General features: G+C 37.2%; 3 protein-coding genes and 1 long non-coding RNA gene across 8 annotated transcripts in view; 1 reads left to right on the forward strand and 3 right to left on the reverse strand.

Moving 5' to 3' along the window:
• Nucleotides 1-20,345, forward strand: part of LOC127655651 (uncharacterized) — a 28,351-nt gene that overhangs the window by 6,913 nt on the left and 1,093 nt on the right. The window contains exons 1-3 of one of the 3 annotated variants that reach the window (XR_007972062.1): nucleotides 5,771-5,854; nucleotides 9,127-9,246; nucleotides 19,827-19,959. This is a non-coding gene — a long non-coding RNA (uncharacterized LOC127655651). Of the gene's footprint in view, nucleotides 1-5,770; nucleotides 5,855-5,898; nucleotides 6,034-9,126; nucleotides 9,247-19,826; nucleotides 19,960-20,345 lie in introns of those variants that run through there. The other 2 variants (XR_007972063.1, XR_007972061.1) reach the window with 2 other exon arrangements.
• On the reverse strand, nucleotides 1,718-5,717 carry rpz6 (rapunzel 6). Of its 3 annotated transcripts, none has more exons than XM_052143556.1 (2): nucleotides 5,599-5,717; nucleotides 1,718-3,277 (listed from the first exon to the last, which is right to left on the reverse strand). In XM_052143556.1, exon 2 carries the CDS (start codon nucleotides 3,271-3,273, stop codon nucleotides 2,092-2,094), a length of 1,182 nt encoding a protein of 393 aa, XP_051999516.1. In that variant the 5' UTR covers nucleotides 3,274-3,277; nucleotides 5,599-5,717; the 3' UTR covers nucleotides 1,718-2,091. The 3 variants fall into 3 exon arrangements, with proteins under 3 accessions (XP_051999516.1, XP_051999515.1, XP_051999514.1); XM_052143555.1 differs by having other exon boundaries at nucleotides 5,493-5,701; XM_052143554.1 differs by having other exon boundaries at nucleotides 5,462-5,701.
• On the reverse strand, nucleotides 10,789-20,318 carry rpz (rapunzel). The gene is made up of 3 exons (XM_052143560.1): nucleotides 20,214-20,318; nucleotides 17,523-17,583; nucleotides 10,789-12,343 (listed from the first exon to the last, which is right to left on the reverse strand). The coding sequence occupies exon 3, from the start codon at nucleotides 12,303-12,305 to the stop codon at nucleotides 11,622-11,624; it is 684 nt and encodes a 227-aa protein (XP_051999520.1). The 5' UTR covers nucleotides 12,306-12,343; nucleotides 17,523-17,583; nucleotides 20,214-20,318; the 3' UTR covers nucleotides 10,789-11,621.
• Nucleotides 12,350-16,387, reverse strand: rpz2 (rapunzel 2). Its single transcript, XM_052143561.1, has 2 exons — nucleotides 15,142-16,387; nucleotides 12,350-13,694 (listed from the first exon to the last, which is right to left on the reverse strand). The coding sequence occupies exon 2, from the start codon at nucleotides 13,638-13,640 to the stop codon at nucleotides 12,957-12,959; it is 684 nt and encodes a 227-aa protein (XP_051999521.1). The 5' UTR covers nucleotides 13,641-13,694; nucleotides 15,142-16,387; the 3' UTR covers nucleotides 12,350-12,956.

Here is a 20,345-nt window from a genome sequence, read left to right on the forward strand (position 1 = left end):
AAGTTAAGAAAACTCATTTCAACCATGCAGAACCACTGTCCACGATTTAGTCAAGTTCAGCCATAGAGATATTTTTTGGAGTGTATATTAATGCATCATTGCATTGCAAATGTAAACATCCTTCAGTTAAGCTAATCAACATTATTAATTGGTGGATGAATTGATAATTTCAAATAGTGTCAAATGTAACATTGCTTTCTTTTATTATACAGTATTGCCTTTGTTTACATTGTGTTAAAGTGATTTGACCATGGTTAAGCTGGTTTTAGTTTAACATTTCTTACCTGTTGTAAAATCACTATAACACATGGCCTCAATTATGGCATATTGTTTTAATACGATTGCCACCTTCCACAAAAGGAAATTTGCGAAGGATGGTATTATTGGTATGTTGTTTCTATGTTAATTCCATGTCAGTCATTTTGAGTATAGTTTTAAACAATATCCATTTAAAAAGAGTCGTTTTAGATTCTAAATGGTGAGATAATTTATATTTTTGGGTGAACTATCCCTTTAACTTACAGTAGCAATCTGCCTGATCTCATTAATATTATGTGACTGTGGCGAGATTTTTGCAAATATTAAGTTAAATATTACATGGTTCATTACTCAGCAGTTCTGAGGTGAAATATCCATTATTTGGTGCTAAATGTTATTTTGAAAGTGATTTGAATTTCCTCTCAAACTGATGAGGTTTTGAACGGAAATGCTTTGTTGAATTTTAAATCATCAAATCCTACCTCCCCATCCTAAACCTTTAACCTAATTCTAACTGATAGCATCATAAAAGGCAACAGAAAAACACAATTGCTGAAGCAATCATGTCATTTTGTGGTGAATTGTGAGAAAAGCGGATCTATGTCACTTTTGGCTGAAGTTTTGACTTATGTGCTCTTCAGGACTCGTCCTTCGTGTTGTGCAGCTTGATCACGCTCGAATAAGCTTGTAAATTTAGTTGGCATATAAAATGCAAATGTTAACATTTTTCTCCTTACAACTTACAGGTCACATACAAGTGTTTTGATGTCATAAGAGTAAATGTTCATTAACTGATAATCAGCCGTTGTACTCGTGATGTCTGTTAATGTGAATTAAAGTCGTTATTGTAGCGCTTCTAGTGTTTATTTCACAAGAAATCTGTCAGGAGATGTACAACGAGCCACGGAAAAATTATTTAGCAAAATTCTGGTTCTTTTAGACCAGGTTGCTAGAAATGCATCTCAGTAGAAGGTGCAATAGAATGGAATTGGATTCTCCCCTGTGAGTATAAAATGATTGATCATTCCCTCACTCAGCACCTCAGCGATCTTAACAACTAGTGAGCTGATTGCAACACTATGGAGCTTGTCACCCATCACACTGCAGCCCCTTGACCAGAATATGCTGACTTGCATAGAAAAGCGGTAATTAAATGTCGCTCTGAGTGGTGTATGCATGTGAACTATTGACTGTAAAATACTTATTGGAAATAAATAACATAAAAAAGAATTCTCGCTTAGCATTTGCAGTTTGTTTCATGGGAATTCTTGGCCTGTTTACATGGTTGATGGGGCACTTTTATTCTGTCAGCACAATAGTATGTAGGTCATTCTCACAAAGGCCACATTCCTAGGCTTGGCATCTTAAAAATATAGTTGTTCTGGTCCAAAAACCATTTACTATTCTTACCTCTACCATTATAACACAAATTCACAGCAACATTCAGATTGATGCATGATATTCTTTAAATTGAGGATTTCAGACAGACACATAATACATTTATTGCATAACATGATACAAGTTTATGAGGAAACACGATGGTTATTATATTATAAGACAGATGGCCTTTTTATTTTAGACATACATGATGATGGTTATTTAAGATAAGTGTGAATAATTAATTTGTGATGCATTTTTGCACTATAAATTAAGTAACTTCATGTTTGTTAGAGACAGTTGATTGCAAGCAGACAATGAACAATGTCATATAATCCATAGACCATGGATAAAATGCAAAAGTAATAGTATATTTGTGGACATCTAGCATGATTTAAAATGATTCAGTACTGCCTATAACAATAATGATCCTCTTTCAGAATCACCTTTCTATGTCTACTCTGAATGCACACACAGATTCACATTCTTATGTTTCTCCCAGTAGTGGCAGTCTTCAGGAAAATTCGACACAGCAAAGCTCTCCTTGTGACGACTGACAGCATGAACCCAAAACCCAGCTAACTGCTTCTCCAGAACCTCAACTACAGCTTTGGCATCTCCCTTCTTAGCAGGACCCTCCATAGTCTGTTTTATGTTCTCATTGGGCACAGGTTGAGGGTTGCTGCAGTAGGACACCACCAGGAGGGTTTCAGTTCCTTGCGATACTTCAAAGTATTTCTGGCCGGCCATAGACTGAAAGTTTTCTCCAGCTCTCCAGTTACGAATTTTGCCCAAGTTAGTAATGACACGGATGGACCAGCTCACCCAGTCGTACTTCTTGACTAGGAAGTCCAGCAGTTCACTGGCCATTTCCTGGAGGTTCCCATCCTCTCTTTCCTTCATAAGCCTCTTGATGTCCAATTCAGCTTGCTCTGGAAATGAATTCACACATTTCTCAATGGTTTCCTTCATTTTCATCTCAATTTCTTGGATCTTGGTGCTCCACTCTTGCATCTTCTCCTGCTCTGCCTCTTCGCCCAGATTGAGGAAACAATATCCCAGTAGAGCGATTATTCCCAAGCAGAGAAGCTCCTTCAACCTTACACAGAAGTCTTCCAGGACCCTCCTGTTTCTGGCCTCGTACTGTTCCACAACATCCAGAATTGGCTCCCCAAATGTGCTGTTCCCAATCAAAGCATCATAAAGCATGTAGAGGTTTTTCTCTCCTCCCGATCTGGGAAAATGCTGCAAGAACACACGTTTTCTGACCTCTTTGTAATCACGATTGGCCTCCAGAATGTCCATAAATTTTCTAAACTGGTTGCATATATTCTCCTCCACAGAGAAGAACTGAGAATCCAAGCAACTCTTCTTTATCTCACAGTTGATGTCCCCCAGCTGGAATGAGAGAACATCCAATTTGCTCCTCACAACTAGAAACTGATCTTTGACATATGTGATCTCCTTGCTTTCCACGTTGTCCAAGACCAGCCTCAAAACTGGTGCAGCAGCTTCGAAAAGAGGACATAACTCGCCAACAGTGCTGGCCAGCACCTCAGCTCCCTTCTCAAACATCTCCATTACAGATTCAATGGCCTCCTTCTTCTGGGCTACCACCCGCTCTAGTGGACTGGACATTTTTCTAAAAACAAACACACTTACAATGAAACTTATTTTTTAATTCTTATATATACTTTTATTGATAGAATACAAAACCTTATTTTTTTTTAAGTTGCATAAAATAAAATGTCTGCAAAAGTTAGTTTCATACTGTTAATACATATACACTCACCTAAAGGATTATTAGGAACACCTGTTCAATTTCTCATTAATGCAATTATCTAATCAACCAATCACATGGCAGTTGCTTCAATGCATTTAGGGGTGTGGTCCTGGTCAAGACAATCTCCTGAACTCCAAACTGAATGTCAGAATGGGAAAGAAAGGTGATTTAAGCAATTTTGAGGGTGGCATGGTTGTTGGTGCCAGACGGGCCGGTCTGAGTATTTCACAATCTGCTCAGTTACTGGGATTTTCACACACAACCATTTCTAGGGTTTACAAAGAATGGTGTGAAAAGGAAAAACATCCAGTATGCGGCAGTCCTGTGGGCTGAAAATGCCTTGTTGATGCTAGAGGTCAGAGGAGAATGGGCCGACTGATTCAAGCTGATAGAAGAGCAACTTTGCCTGAAATAACCACTCGTTACAACCGAGGTATGCAGCAAAGCATTTGTGAAGCCACAACACGCACAACCTTGAGGCGGATGGGCTACAACAGCAGAATACCCCACCGGGTACCACTCATCTCCACTACAAATAGGAAAAAGAGGCTACAATTTGCAAGAGCTCACCAAAATTGGACAGTTGAAGACTGGAAAAATGTTGCCTGGTCTGATGAGTCTCGATTTCTGTTGAGACATTCAGATGGTAGAGTCAGAATTTGGCGTAAACAGAATGAGAACATGGATCCATCATGCCTTGTTACCACTGTGCAGGCTGGTGGTGGTGGTGTAATGGTGTGGGGGATGTTTTCTTGGCACACTTTAGGCCCCTTAGTGCCAATTGGGCATCGTTTAAATGCCACGGCCTACCTGAGCATTGTTTCTGACCATGTCCATCCCTTTATGGCCACCATGTACCCATCCTCTGATGGCTACTTCCAGCAGGATAATGCACCATGTCACAAAGCTCGAATCATTTCAAATTGGTTTCTTGAACATGACAATGAGTTCACTGTACTAAAATGGCCCCCACAGTCACCAGATCTCAACCCAATAGAGCATCTTTGGGATGTGGTGGAACGGGAGCTTCGTGCCCTGGATGTGCATCCCACAAATCTCCATCAATTGCAAGATGCTATCCTATCAATATGGGCCAACATTTCGAAAGAATGCTTTCAGCACCTTGTTGAATCAATGCCACGTAGAATTAAGGCAGTTCTGAAGGCGAAAGGGGGTCAAACACAGTATTAGTATGGTGTTCCTAATAATCCTTTAGGTGAGTGTATATATATAATTAAAAAAATAATACAAAATGTATTGTATTATTTAAATAAGTGACACAGGAGCAATAGTAACATAATAACTAATGCTTTTTTGAGTAACAAATTTAGAAGTAATCTCCACTGAAACTGAATCAGACAATCTGAGCCCAATTTTAACATTCTTCATTAAAAAAACATTGTGTTTTATGGGGGCCTTTAGCACCTGCTACAATTGTGCTTTTACCCCATCTAATATCCTTTCACTAATTGAACAACTATTGAAAAAAACCATTGATTTACCACAATGAACTGAAAATGACAAATAAGTACATTGTCTCAAAATGTAACAATTTGCAACATTTTAAAATATATGAAATGTTAAATCAAATGACCTCAAAGTCAAACTGTACACACTGCATGCCAGGACCTCATGGATCTGGAAGGTACCGTGGTAGTTTTTTTTTTGTTGCTATTTAATGTTTTGTGAGAAAAATAAAAAAAGTGCTTTTTAACCCGGGCAGTGCCTTTAGCCTTGTTTGACTTTAGCCTTGCTTGATTCATAATGTTTACATTATTGAAAGATTACTCAATTTAGTTTAGAAATTTGCCATACAAGGATGAATAAATCGTGTTTATGATTCATCTGTTTATCTTTTCAATCACACCAAATAACAACGTTTACAAAGTAACCAATTAGCAGTCCCCTCCATACCCCTCCATTTTAATCCTGCATGCATATTTATGACTAAATCACATAAAACCAAGTCTAGGCCTCATCTAAACCACTGATCACATTTAGATGTAAATAATGCGACATGTACTTGAAAATATTGTTGCTCACTCTGTAATGATCTTTTGCCCAAATGACACACCTAGAAAAGCGTTATAAAGCTCTATAATGCAGTCCGTCTCTTAAGTGTCCTACATGCGCATCACAGCATTTACTCGACCAGACAATGTTTAAAACAGGTTTCTCACGCCTTTCAGGATGAACAGCTGCTGGAAAGACCTCAACGTGTGCCCGAAATTCAGAAAATTCCCCCAGGTTTTGGCTCGAGGAAGGTAGTTGTGATGATCTGAGTGAGTGTGGAATGAAGAGAGAAAGAGAGAGAGAGAGAGAGAGAGAGAGAGAGAGAGAGAGAGAGAGAGAGAGAGAGAGAGGTGCGCGCATTGAGGATGCGTTAGGTTTTGGAAAGCCATTGGCAACCGTTGGATAAATGGCTCATATTTGACGGTATGGATCCATCCTTGTGTTTTATTCATAATTTGATAGCATACAGAACTGTTTCGTGATGTCTGTAGAGAAAACCGCAGCGTAATGATTGTTTATCAAGAGGAATATTGCGCGCAGTGCGCAACATGGAGCAGCTCCACAAGAAACATGCGCAGATATTTTCCACACAGGGATGGCAGGTATTCTACACATTACTCATGGTTTTAAAGTGTTTAAATAGTTTAATTTGGATTATACAATTTGAAAATGTTATAATATATCAAAATTGCACATTATGAGCTAATTTCATTCATGCATAAATTGAATACAGGCAGAGGCTCATTAGTAGCTACTCTGAGCTTTAATGATTACTTCACTGTCCGTGTGCTGATAAAGGAGGATTCGATGCATAAATCACAAAATCGTGCGAGGATATTGAGTTTGATTTCTTTCAGCTTGGTTGCGTCCAATGTAGACTACTTCGTCACGCACATTCAGGCTAATTCATGTAGGCTACATGTATTATATATGTTTAGTGGTCTTTCTGAATTCACCTGCACATTGCCTGTACATGAACATAAAGTGGTCGACACATTTATTTCCAAAGAGTCTATAAACAAAGGTTTGGAAATAAGACGCAGAACATAATGAGCTATATCCTCTTGGGACCCACATAAAATGCTTTTATTTATTTATTTATTTATTTATTTACAGAGCATTCTATTGTTTGGAACCAGATATATTATTCATCTAGACCCATTGAATTATATTCTGATCATTATAATATTATAAGAGACTGGGTTGTCACATGGAGAAAAGTGCTATATCGCAATCTCAGTCACTATAAGAGTTTCAAAAATATTTTTAATAAGTCCAATTGCATAATTGCTTGTTTTCCCTAGTATGGAATTATAATTGTGCATTCTGTTTCCTTAACAAAAAATAGTGCAGGACAAACTGGGAAATGTTAAAACATGGGTAAACCACATGGATTTTTACTGTAAACTAAAGGTTGGACTAAACTGGCCAAAACAATTGATTGATATTTTTGTAAATTACCTTTTATTAATTGTTGAGTGTTTTATATTTATGTACTGTTTCAATTTTGCTGAAAAGCCACGAAGGAGCCTTTAATTCCTTTCAAACACAGCTCTGTTGTGGAAGATGGTGTTTTTCCTTTTACGTTGTACTTATCTTCCTGAGACCCGAGCATGACTGCTGTGTGCATTTTCCATTTTGATTTGCAAAGTAGCAGCTGATAAACAAGCAAAATAAGTAAGAAAATAAATAAATAAATTCTAGAGCAAATACTTTTTCTAAAAATGTATGTTCACGATGGGACTAAGCTGTGAAATGAAAATATATATAATACAAAATAGACAGTTAGATTTGTTTTTTAATTGTTCTAATTTTAACATTGTTTATAATGTTTCCAGCAGTGTTGTTCTGGTTTTTGTGATGCCACAGACATTACAGCTGATTTTCTGTAAAGCTGATTTGGAACAATGTGTATTGGGAAAAGCACAAATTAAAAACTATAGCTACAAATCAAAATAATATGACTTGATTTGCCTTATATTTCACAATGTTTTTACTATTTTTGCAACAAAAGCTCAATGTTCTCTCTGTGCACTGTCAAACAAACAAATGACAGCCAGTGCTGAAGCAGTTTACCCATCAGAAATTAGTATAATTAATTCTGATACAAGTAATGGCCAGCATCGTCCAATCACTGCCAACCACGTTCAAATAAAATTATAAATTATAAAATTCGAAATGACCTGATTACCATTGTCCCATGTCTGCCAACTATGTTGAGTGGTTCAAACATCATCTGCAGCCTGAAATACGCTTGGCTGCATAGGAAAGCTTTAGGATGCTCCCTTGATCCTTTGCTCCCTATTTAGTGAATGACTTAACCTTCAGTGTGCTGTCTGTCTGCACTGGTCTCAGAACAGTTCGAAATGCAACTTATTTTCATCCTAAGTCCACAGAAAGCCTCTGAAAACTATTTTTTTTCCTCAGTGTGAAAATGCACAGTAAATATAGGATTTCTAATGAAAACCTTGTGCTATTGTACACATTAGTGGACATTGTGTTTAGCAGCGTACTGTTTCGCGATAAATGCTACAATTTTTAAAATAGTATATCGGATGACACTAGAGACATTTCAATGTAAAAAATTTATTAGGTTTCTTACCAGATGTAGTTTAGTTGGAGTCTCTCCCAAAGACAAACTCTGCTTTGATTGGTGCCATGTTGTTTGGTCACATGACTCCGTACATCTAAAGTTTAACCCTCTACTGACAGCCCAGAGCCTCCTGAACTGAGATCAGTAGGTTTAAATTAAATGAAATTATGTGTTGCGTAAAGTGAAGCCAAAATACTTTGTCTACGCATGTGTATGCTTCTTCTCAAATCAGTGTCAATAAATAGCAGGTTTCCTATATGACAACTTACCCAGGGAATGTAATAAAAATGTCAATGTTGCATTAACGGTGAAAAAACATATTTTTTTTGTGGCCAAAATGTTCAGTTATGTGCCAAAATATTAATTGATTTTCAAAAATAAACCTTCCTTGAAAAATATTCCCTGGAGTAAAGTCTTCCCATAATATTAGTTTTTACAACATACCAGATTTGAACGTTTTCTGAGGAAAATGGTGGGAATTGGTGCTTGCCCGTGCAGAAGTAGCCACTACAAAGCAAGTGTATTGTGGTTGTTTGCCAGGGCGTTGCTAGGTAGTTGCTGAGGTGTTCTGTGTGTTTTTAGCATGTTGCTGTGAGGTTTCTAGGATAATCTGGATGGTTGCTAGGGAGTTTCTGGGTTGCTTACTCAACTTAATTAAAAGATCCCACCCACGAGTGTCTATATAACTGTGGTCCCTCTAGCAACACTCAGAGCACATCAGCAGCTCTACAACACCCTTGCTTCATGGTGAGAACCTTTGCATGGGCAAGCACTGCTCTCATTTTACTCAGAAAACATACAAATCTAGTATGATGTTATAACTAATATAATGAGAAGACCGTGAGTAGTTATCAACATTTTTACTCGAGGGAGTAAAAAAAGTATTTTGTTGAACATTTGTACCATTATAACCCAATAAAGATCCCTCCTTCAGTCTACTGCAGTCAAAGGGTCTTCAAGAAAGTTTTACCATCAGAGAAAAGACTCTATGTCATAACTGAATAATATTAGTCTTATATTATTCTCGAAAAAATGTGTTGTCTTACAATGTTTGCAAATTTGCAAACATTTGTGTATTTACTTCTTTAAATATTTTTTTCAGATTTCATGTTCATGTCCATTTGAATGCCTCTCCGACTTGATGCAAGAATCTTCTGTCAGATGACGTGTACTGGTGCTGAACAAGAGTAAAGAGCTTCTGTCTTCTGTGATGTCACAACGGGTAATGTAATGCTCTTATTATCGTTTGTGTGTTTTTAAGTTTCCACATTTGACCAACTTGTGTTTTTCTCTGACAAATCGACTCAGGCTTTAATACTGAACAGCAGATTTGTTTTCGTAAGGTAAATGTATAAGAATTGTTAGAATGATCATTAAACTACACAATATTTGCTCCTGCTGGTAAATGCTGCAACTACACGCTATGGGCAAATAGCTCATATCAAGGGCATGGCCCATAAGCAGGCTAACAGAATTAGCTCAAGACAAGGTAGACAAACAAACAGCAAACGTATTAAATTACACCACAAATTTAGCAGCAGAATTATTACAAATTCATGTCATAGGATGCATATTAGACGAGTCTAACTTAGAGGAAACATCTCCAGTTCTTTACCAGGAGTTTTCATTTCATTCATGTGTGTTATAATGAGTGGCGATGCTACGTTTGGTTTTATTTTGAATGTTATTATGAGTGTTTGTTGAAAATAGGGTTGCCACTTTTAAAGATTTAAAATAAGGGACACTTAAATGGGGGAATCATGGCCCCTAACCACATCCTCCACAGTTTTAGTTAATTTGGCTTTCTTATATGCTAAAATTAGAACTTTCCTGATCCTTGACTTATAAAAATATTATATAATTTATATGTTAAAAATAAGTTTATTTAAATTGTTTCAATTATTTGTATTCTTTATCTTATTTATGTATCCATGTATGGTTTATACACATTTTTTTTAAATACTTTTTATTTATTTTATTTGTTTATTTTTTTCCTTCACCTGCACTTGTCTTTATGATGTATTCATACATTGTTTGGTCTTATATTAAAAAATCCACAGTTTTACCATAATTTTTGCACTTTTCAGACGGTCCCTTACCACACCCTCCACAGTATTAGCACGTTTTAGCACAATGTGTGGACTTTTCAGACGGTCCCTTAGCTTACCGTGCCCTGTAGGCCCATTTTCAACTTCTATCAATGTTACATTCGCGATCTGGAACGATTTCACCGTGACGCCATCTGACCAGCTTAAATACGGGACAAAACGCGTCCCGTTTAGATCCAATATATCATCATGCATCATTTTATCTTTAAATACGGGACGATCGTTTTTGGCTGATGGGCCATTCGTAACCAGCTAAATCTGACTGGGAATTCTAACAGACAGAAATAGCAGAACAATTAGCTCAGCCTCTGGTCTTTTACTGGCATCTAGTGGCAGATGACAGCACACACAAGTTGGCTAATAGCATCAAGCATTGGTTCCTTGCTGGCTGGACGTCTATTCAATATTTTTAATAATTTTTTTTTCATTTTTATGGAATATATATATATTCACTAACCAATACAAAGCATCCATTCAATTATTATTAATAATAATAATAATAATAATACAAATTCACAGCATTTAAGCATGAATACATAAGATTAAAATGTCATTAATATTTCATTAAGACACTTAAATTCAGCCAAGTGTATCTATTACATATATTTGTTATGGATTACTGTATTCGGGTATCTGCTCTTGCTTCAAGATAAAATAAACAACATTGAAGGCAGTCATTTATTACTGACAGTTACATCAGAATAGTTTCATATATCCAAAATAATGCTAAAAGAAACCTTACATTGAGATGTCAAATACAAAAATGTAACAATAAACATGCCAACTTCCTTGAAAGAAATGTAGATTTTAATATGCACAGACAGATGGACGTCCAGATAGACAGCTAGATACATTTCAGCCTTTACATTCTTTATTTTCTAAATATTTATTCATGTTCATCATGTAGCATTAAAGGTGATTTTTATAATTTTTATCAGCGACTTTGCTAATATATGCACACAACTTTTAAGCTGTTTGCATGTATCTTTTTATAAAGTACAGTTTAGCATTTAAAGTGTAACATTTGTTTGTCATGTAGTGTTAAACTAAAGCAAGCACAAAAGATTTGTCATCCTGTGAGAATAAAAAAAAACTAAATTATAGAACAAGAAGCCATTTTGATAATTGAGTGCAACTTTACTTTTGAATGCCTTGTATATATTCACAATTAGTGCACTTTCTTTTTTTTATATAAAGTAGAGTTTAGCATTTAAACTATAAAATATGTTTGTCATGTAGTGTTAAACTAAAGCAAGCCATAAAAATGTGATCCTGGTATGAGAAAACAACAAAGCAAAACACACATTACAGGGAGCTGTATCATCATATATACACGTCAGCATAACCTGCCGTCATTGGGACGGTAATGCTGCATTAGATAGCTGCAGGTCGATAATGAAACCTAAAAAGGAAAGCAAAAGCACACACCTAAGAAGGCAACAAAGAGTATTTTCATGAAGGCTTTGATTGTGCAGAATGCTGAGATAAATCATTTGCACCTCATCAGCATCTCCTGCATCTTCTCCTGCACATTCTTCATATTCTCCTCCCACTCTTCATTCCGTGATTCCAAGTCATCCCCTATAATGCCGTAATAGCCCATCAGAGCGATGAAACCGATGCAGAACAGGTAGGCGAGTCGAGTACAGAGGTTTTCCATGACGTAGCGGTCACCATGTGAATGCTTCCAGTACACATCCAGAATGGGCTGACTGAAGAGCTTCCTCTTCCCGATTACACCTTCATAAAGCGTGTACATGTTCTGGTCATCTTTATCATTCATGAAACTCTCCACGAAATCATCCTTCTTGCGCTGCAGGGCATCTGGATTCGCCTCCACAATCTCCATGAATTTGCGGAACTGATTCTTAATGTTTTCTTCAACCTCGTGGTACTGTTTGTCTACAGTTTCCTTCCTGATCTGCAGCAGGGCATGATGGTTCTTCTTTGAAATGTCATCCAAGGCCCGATTGACGCTCCCGAATTCCCGTTTGAGTTTCTGAAGATCTTCATCATCCACATGGTGCAGCACCACCCGGATGAGAGAGCCGGCAACGCCGAAGATTGGATTGACCACCGCTGCTGCGGATGAGATTGTGGCCACACATTCAAGAACTTTAATAAGGCCTCTCTTCAGCTTTTCGGGGTCTTCGAATATTTCATGATCGGCCATTGCGACTGGAGAAAGTTCTTCTTAATGATGATGTTCACCTGAAGAAGGAATCAGATAGCAAGTTCAAAGTAATTCTGCTTTATTATATAAGCACACCATATTTATTTCCCAAATAGGCTTCGAGTAGACCGACCAACCATGGCATTCCAGTCTCTGAAAACTTCGGGTGAGTTTGCATTGAATGCAAATCAGTGCAACTTCTATATTCACCTGGTTCCGTAAGTAAATCACAGCCCTTTGTGCGCTCATGTCATGAAATGACTAGACAGAAATCACATTTTATAAGATTGAAGACTAACTGCCACGATTCGAGAGAAAAATATCTACATTTATTACACAAAGAAGTCCACAAAACATAATGAAGTAAATAATAATTGTATCTCACGTCAAAGATTCAGATGTTACATACACATTCACATAATAATGACCTGCAACATGCTTAAAAAGGAATGGAAAGCAGAACAAAAAGGCTTTGGCCAAGACATGTCTAGAACATTGCACTACAGGGACACTCTAGTATTGCATTTTTTTTTTAAATTACCCACTTTATGCCCCATTACCCACAAATTATACATACACGCTTCCAGATTCAAACTTTCAGAAATCTAAAATGGATTTGTCAATGTAATCTTTCAGTGCAACCTTCCGCCTTCACTTCTCCTCTGTACATTGGTCCAGAGCTTCTTGCATCTTTGCTTGAATATCAATTACCCTTTGGGCCCATTTGTCTCTCACTTCATCCTCGTCATCTTCGGTGACAGAGGTGTAGGCCATTAGTGCCATTAGACCAATGTAGAACAGGTGAGCCAGGTGCGAGCACCTAGCCTCCATCACCTTTCTGTTCTTGTCGCAGTGTTCCAGGTACACCTTCAGCATAGGCCTCCCAAAAAGAGCCCCAGAGCCCATCACACCACGATAATACACATCTAAGCTCATGTCACTTTTGTCCCTCTCGTAGATCTTCACAAACTCCTTCATGTGATGAACCGAGTTGTCAGGATCCTGCTTTACTCTTTCCAACATGGTGTTGAAAGCTCCATACTGGTGCTTAATGAACTCCTCATATTTACCAAACGTCTCGTTGATTTCGTCAATGCGGATCTGTTTAAGCGTCTGCTTGTTCTTCTCAGAGATGTTTTCCAGCTTGTCATGGATCTGCTTGAAGTCCTTGTCCAGTTCTTGATCCTCCTCATCAACTAGGCCTTTCCTAACCACCCCAACTACAGAGGTCACGATCCCAAAGAGAGGATCTATGGAGGCGGCAAAGGACGAGATCTTCTCCACATAGCCCAGCACTTTGACTGCAGTCACTTTGATCTGCTGTTTGTCTGCCATAGATGAGTTTGAACCTTGAGCTTTGGTCCCAAAGTCTTTCAGTCTTGTTTGATTCTGAAATGAGAGGAAAAACATATGTTCTTAAAACAGCAAAACCGTAACGATACAACTTGGTGTCTGTCCTTATCGTCAAGTTTGAACTTGGCAAGCTTAGCCTGATCTCATGAATATTATGTGAATTTGGTGACATTTTTTCAAAATGCTATTACGTGGTTTCTTACACGTATCGTGGCAGTTCCGAGGTGAAATGTCCACTGATTGGCACTAAAAGGGAGTAAAATTTTCTCCCAAACAAATGAGGTTTGTAAAGTTAACAGTTTTAAATCATCAAAACCTGCCTCCCAACCCTAAACCTAACAAATAGTACAAAAAGATGCAAATGCAAGATGGACTTTTAAAGCAAAAATGTAATTTTGTGGTGCTACTATGACATTTGTGGCTCATGTGTCAACTTGCGTGGTCTTCAGGTCCCAGTCCTTTGCGTTGCAAGCGCAATGCTCTATCAGTTGATCTATCTCGTAATTTGATGACTCGAGAACAAACTTATAAATGCAGTTGGTCATGCGATACAAATATTAAAATGTGTTTGGATGTCATAAGATAGCATTGTTTTTCAACTGATAATATGCCATTTTATTTGTGATTTGTGTTAAGGGAATAAAAAGTAATTTATGTTGTAGCGCCTCTAGTGTTTATTTCACCCAAAAAAGCCACGATACGTACAACGAGCCACATAAAAATAATTTAGCAAAAATGTAGGTACTGTATCGTGATTCTATGAGACCAGGTTGATTTTTTCCCCTCTTTCTACGAGTGCAATAGGTTGCTGTCCAGTTCTGAAACTAGAGTGTCGTAGTATTCCTTTTACCCTTTAAAAAAATAAGAAAATTTAAAAAAAAGTATTTTTCACAATAAAACGCAATGCTAAATAAAATGTATACATTTAAACCTAAGATTAAATGGGTAATAATTGACATCCTTTCATTTGGTTTACAGGACTATGTGCTTTGAGAAAGGAAGTTTTCAGGAATATTAGAATTACATAAAAAAAAAGGGATTAATTTATCAGTTCACTAATCAAAACCATTTTGCACAGAAAAACAAAGAAAACTGATAATTCTACAACTAAAACAGTTGATAAGTACTTCGAGTTTTACATATCTAGTAAACCACATGGAATAATGTATGATGTCATGCTTGTGGTTTTACTCATGTTTTCTTACTTTAACCTAAAAGGCTTTTTCCAAATGCACCAGATTTTTTTTATAACGTGCAGCTGTCTCTGTCTGTACACTGCATGATGTTTCTCAACTGAATGATGAAAAAGGGCATGGCCCATAAGCAGGCTAACAGAATTAGCTCAAGACAAGGTAGACAAACAAACAGCAAACGTATTCAATTACACCACAAAATTAGCAGCAGAAATATTACAAATTCATGTCATAGGATACACATTTAGTAAATTTGAAAACAAGAAAGAGGGTTAAGCAACGAATCTTACCTGTAATGCGTCTGTAGCTGCACAGTTCCTAATGGTGCTGCTGCTGTATTTGTACAAGCAGCCACCATTTCACTGTCCTGACTGAGAAACAGCCCCTCCCTTTTTGGCCTATATGGGCAGGGTGTTGTAGTGACTCATATCAAAGCAATGCTGATTGGCTTAGGAAGAGGGAAAAAAAAATATGCAGCTTCCCGCAATCTGTCAGTACTGAACACACATGCACACACCCCTCTGCATGGAAAATGGCTGCAATGCATTCAGCCAAATTCAGAAATTGATCTTGTCGCTTAATGAAGAACTAGGGAGCCGATGAGTAAATAACAGTACATTTAGTTTGTCTGAGTAAAAATAGATAAGGAAATTCTGATGTTCAGTCCACTAATAATAATGTCAGTCTAAAAATACAGTTTATCTGTGGAAAAATGGTTTATGGGCCTCATTCTAGAAACACATGTAAAATGAATGAGTAAATTGTTTGTAAAACAGTTCTGTCATTTAATACAATGCAACAATTTTTACAGTACAATACTTCCTGTCGTGTTTCATGAATGAGGTCATATAGTGCTGTGGAAAAGTATTTGCCCCCATCCTGATTTCTTCTATTTTTGTGTATTTTTCACACTAATTTGTTTTAGATCTTCAAATGAGATATAATATAGAACAAAGGCAACCTGAGTAAACACAATATACATTTTTCAAATATATATATTTTTTATTGAAGCGAAAAAAGTTATCCAACACCTATATAACCCATGTGAAAAACCAACTGCCCCCTTAAACTTAATAGCTGGTTGTGCCACCTTTAGGAGGAACAACTGCAACCAAATGCTTGTGATAACTGGAGATCAGTATTTCACAAAGCTGTGGTGGAATTTTGGCCCACTCTTCTTCGCAGAACTACTTTAGTTCAGCCACATTGTAGGGTTTTCGAGCATGAACTGCCCGTTTAAGTTCCTGCAACAGCATCACAATCGGGTTCAAGTCAGGACATTGACTAGGCCAATCCAAAACTTTAATTTAGCTTCTTTGGAGTCATTCAGAGGTGGACTTACTCCTATGCTTTGGATCATTGTCTTGCTGCATAATCCAGATGCACTTGAGCTTCAACACAAACACTGATGACCAGTCGTTCTTCTTTAGGAATTTCTGGAAGGGAGCAGAATTCATGTTCCGCTCAATTATTGCAAGTCGCCCTGGCCCTGAAGCAGCAAAGCATCGCCACACTACCACACTATCACCACATTGCTTGATCGTAAGTATGATGTTCTTTTTGTAGAATTCTCTGTTTGAATTAACTTCCAAACAGTTCCACTTTCGTCTCATCAGTCCACAGAACATTCTCCCAAAAGGTTTGAGGATCATCAAGGTGTGTTTTGGCAAAATTCAGACAAGCTTTAATGTTCTTCTGGGTTAGCAGTCGCTTCACTACTCTTCCATGGATGGCATTTTTGCCCAGTGTCTTTCTGATAGTGGAGTCATGAACAGTGACCTCTATTTATACGAGGCCAGCAGTTCCTTGGATGTTGTCCTTGGCTTTTTTTTGTGACTTCCTGGATGAGTCATCGCTGTGCTCTTGGAGGACTTTTGGAAGGTTGGCCACAACTGGAAAGGTTCACTACTGTGTCAAGTGTTCTCCATTCGGAGATAACGGCTCTCACTATTTTTTTTTTTAGTCCTAGAGCCTTTGGAAAAGCTTTATAACCCTTCCCAGACTGATGTATTTTATTCACCTTTTACCTCATTATTTCTGGAATTTCTTTCAACCTTGGCATAGTGTGCTACTGGGTGAGACCTTTTAGCCAACTGCATGCTGCTGAAATTTTTTTATTTAGGTGAACAGGGCTGGCAGTAATCAGGCCTGGGTGTGTCTAGTCCAGCTGAACCCCATTATGAATGCAGTTTTTATGCATAGAGTGCTATAGTTTTAGGGACTTAGTAACTAAGTACAAATACTTTATAGCCTTTGTTTTATGTTAGATTTATTTTGATTTTTTTTTTAAACAATTTAGTATGAGATATACAAAAACAGAAGGAAATCAAGATGGGGGCAAATACTTTTCCACAGCACTATGCGTAAAAATCTAGGAAGCAGGTACAGTATGTCCTGTTGTGGCTTAACTGGATAAGTGAGAAAAATACCACCGACTATAAAACAAAGGATGAACAGATGTAAAAGCGGTCAACTGTCCGTGTCAGCTGCCATTAAAACAGCTGTAAGGGAGTCGAGTCAAGTTCATGACAGAGGAGGCTACATAGCGTGATCCGGGCTTTGTGTGGTTTCATTTTACAAACACACAAAGTAAATGGTCACATTTTTTGCTTTGTTTAACAGAGAATGGATGCCACCTCTAACCAGTTAAGACAGGAAAATGAACACTTACGTTGTAGTGGCAAGGAATGGATATCCCAAATGGAGATTTTGGCTTTCTTTCCAAGTAGTACCTGATAGAACAGAAAAAAAAAGTAAAAAATACTATCATTAGCCTATTGATAATTAGTTTTTTGTCCATTTACAAAAAAACTATTCACTCTCAGAGAAGAAAGGTACCATTTAAAATACATCGGTTTTAATTGGGTGGTACCCATCAAGGGGACCTTTTTGTACCTCTAGTTAAAATGTATAACTTGTTTAGTGTGCATAATTGTAACCTCAGGACATTTATATTTTTTCTTCCTCTTAACAAAAAAACACCTTTTTGTCTCATTAACGATAACATGTACCCAAAACAAGGGTACAACCCCAGTGACGGCTTTGTACCTTAAACTGTACTTTTTTTCTGAGTGTACATTTAAATTCAGTCATTTAGCAGAAGTGACATAAAAATGAGTAACATAGCAAGCAATTTGTCAACAAAAGTCAACAATCTCTGCAGTATCGCACTGCCAAGTTCTCAGAGTAGCTGGAATACGATAGAAGCTAGAGCAGAAGAAAGGGATAGACAAAGAAATGATTTTTATTATTATTATTAAATAGTTAGTGTGGATTGGTTAAGTGCTCAATGAATAGATGTGTTTTCAACTGTCTCTTGAACGTTGAGGTGGTTTCAGCAGATTGTGTGGAGGTTAAAAGCTTATTCCACAGACAAAGTGAATGATCGTAGACTGCAGGGAGCGAGTGGGGACATTGACAATTAGTGTAGGGGCATTGCTATATCAAATTGAATACAGCTGAACTTTGGCTTAATTTAAATTAAGACAATGTTGCAGTGTCTGATGGCTTACTTATAATTGTCTTTGAATATTTAGCTGGGATTGGAGAACTCAATATAACAAATCTTCCATGTTTCACAGGAATAGTATGGCATAAAAACCCTGCAGAACTATAAACAGTTTGACTCTGCTGTATAGAAAGCTCATTTCAGCTATTTGAAAGTCTACAAACCTAAAATGTAAAGACTTTAGTAGTGTATTGCCTTGAGATTTTTTGCCTTACATTTTTCTGAAAGAGATATATATGAAGCATATGTAAAAGATATACAGCTGTTGTACAGGGGTCCAAATTAATTTAGTGATTTTTTTTTACTTTGACAATTGAGAGCTTGAGGACCAATACATAAAGGATCAAAAGAATACATGAGACAACATGCATAGGACCATGCTCATCCTTTTCCCATCTACTGGTGATACTGCCCTTTTTCCTGATCCATCCACAGGGGGCAGTAATTTACATTTTTAGGTTTCTGTCAAAAACACCAGACAGTGGCTCAAAGTAAAAGGGTGCAATTTACTGTAATGCCCCTAAGAGGGCGAATATTTAACCCTTTAAATGCTGAATGGTTTTAGGCTTTGAACATCAAAGTTGCAACACCAGTTCATCGTCAATCCTACTATTTGTTCTTTATTTAACCTTTTCAATTTATCTTTATCCATTTGATGTTCATTTAAAAAGATTAAAGAATGATTAGGTTCATTTAAGTTAACTGAATAGCTCACTTATGTACAGAAGGTATAATATATTAACTTTCCTCCATTTCCAAAAAGACATTGGCATCAAATCAAATTATTGATCACTATTGGTCAATATTATCATCACTAAAAGGGTTGATAGGTCAAAATGTGTTTGCAGCACCACCAGTTCTACAACATTTTATAAAGTTAGTGTCTGTGGATATTGTAAACATAAATGAACAAATGAACTGTGCTCTGCTTTAAACTAGCACTAGTCCATGTCAAACCTTAGAGGAGGGCTCAGAAAAGACTAATCACATACAAATCCATACTTTACACTTAACTAATCCCAAAACAGTTCCCAAAACCCAGAGAGTTAGACTTCTTGATTTAGTAATCACTTAGTTTAGGCCAGAGTCTTGCATCATAAAGGTTTCTACAAATCAAGCATGCTTACAAGTCATAACTTTGATCATTAATTATGTAATTGTTAAAAGATTATTACTTTTTTCTCACAGTTTTATTTGAAAAAAGTTTGATATGCTTGAGCAAAGTGCTAAACAAGGCAGAGTTTCAGCTGATTCAGGAAGTAAACTGTCCCAAGTGCTTTCACTGCTCTGAGGAGCGGCCATCTTTAAATCTCTAAATAAATTCTCTGAAAAGCTAATCTGTCAAACTTTTCTTGTAAAATCACACAAATATACAATAAACCATATGACTGATATGGTTATATCATGTTTAAAAGCATTTTTCATTCTTAAAGTACCATAATTAACAGTTTCCTCTATCTTTTATAGACCATTGCCTGTTTGTCAGTTTGGGCACTTCTCTAGGAAAAGCAGCCAAGGGACCAAGACAGAACAAATGCAAAGCCACTTTATCCAGCCAAAACACAACAATACAACATCCTCCTGTGTCTTCTCAAGCATTGTGAGTATTTAAAGAGTCTACATCCCATCTGGAGTTGATATTTTTCAGTTAGCTGGTGTTTGCCCAGTTATAGCTCCCCCTAGCAGCTCCCTTCATATTTCCTTTCTCAAGATAAGCATGATATGCATTTTCAGCCTGGAACACCATTAGACCAGTATAAATCCATATACAGGCCTACATGGATCCAATGTGCATCTCAATTAGCCCATCCATTCCTTAATAGCCTGGCCATTGGGGAACACAGCCCCACTTACCTCTTAAGACTGCTCTCTTTCCAAAGTCCCAATCCCGAATGCAGTTCTTCTTCCCAGAAAACACTGCAAAAGAGGCTCTTCCATTTAAGCTCAGTATGGAGGGGTGTCCAGATTGGACTATACCATTTTACT

Source organism: Xyrauchen texanus, chromosome 15, assembly GCF_025860055.1.
Source record: "Xyrauchen texanus isolate HMW12.3.18 chromosome 15, RBS_HiC_50CHRs, whole genome shotgun sequence".
Lineage (NCBI taxonomy): Eukaryota > Metazoa > Chordata > Actinopteri > Cypriniformes > Catostomidae > Xyrauchen > Xyrauchen texanus.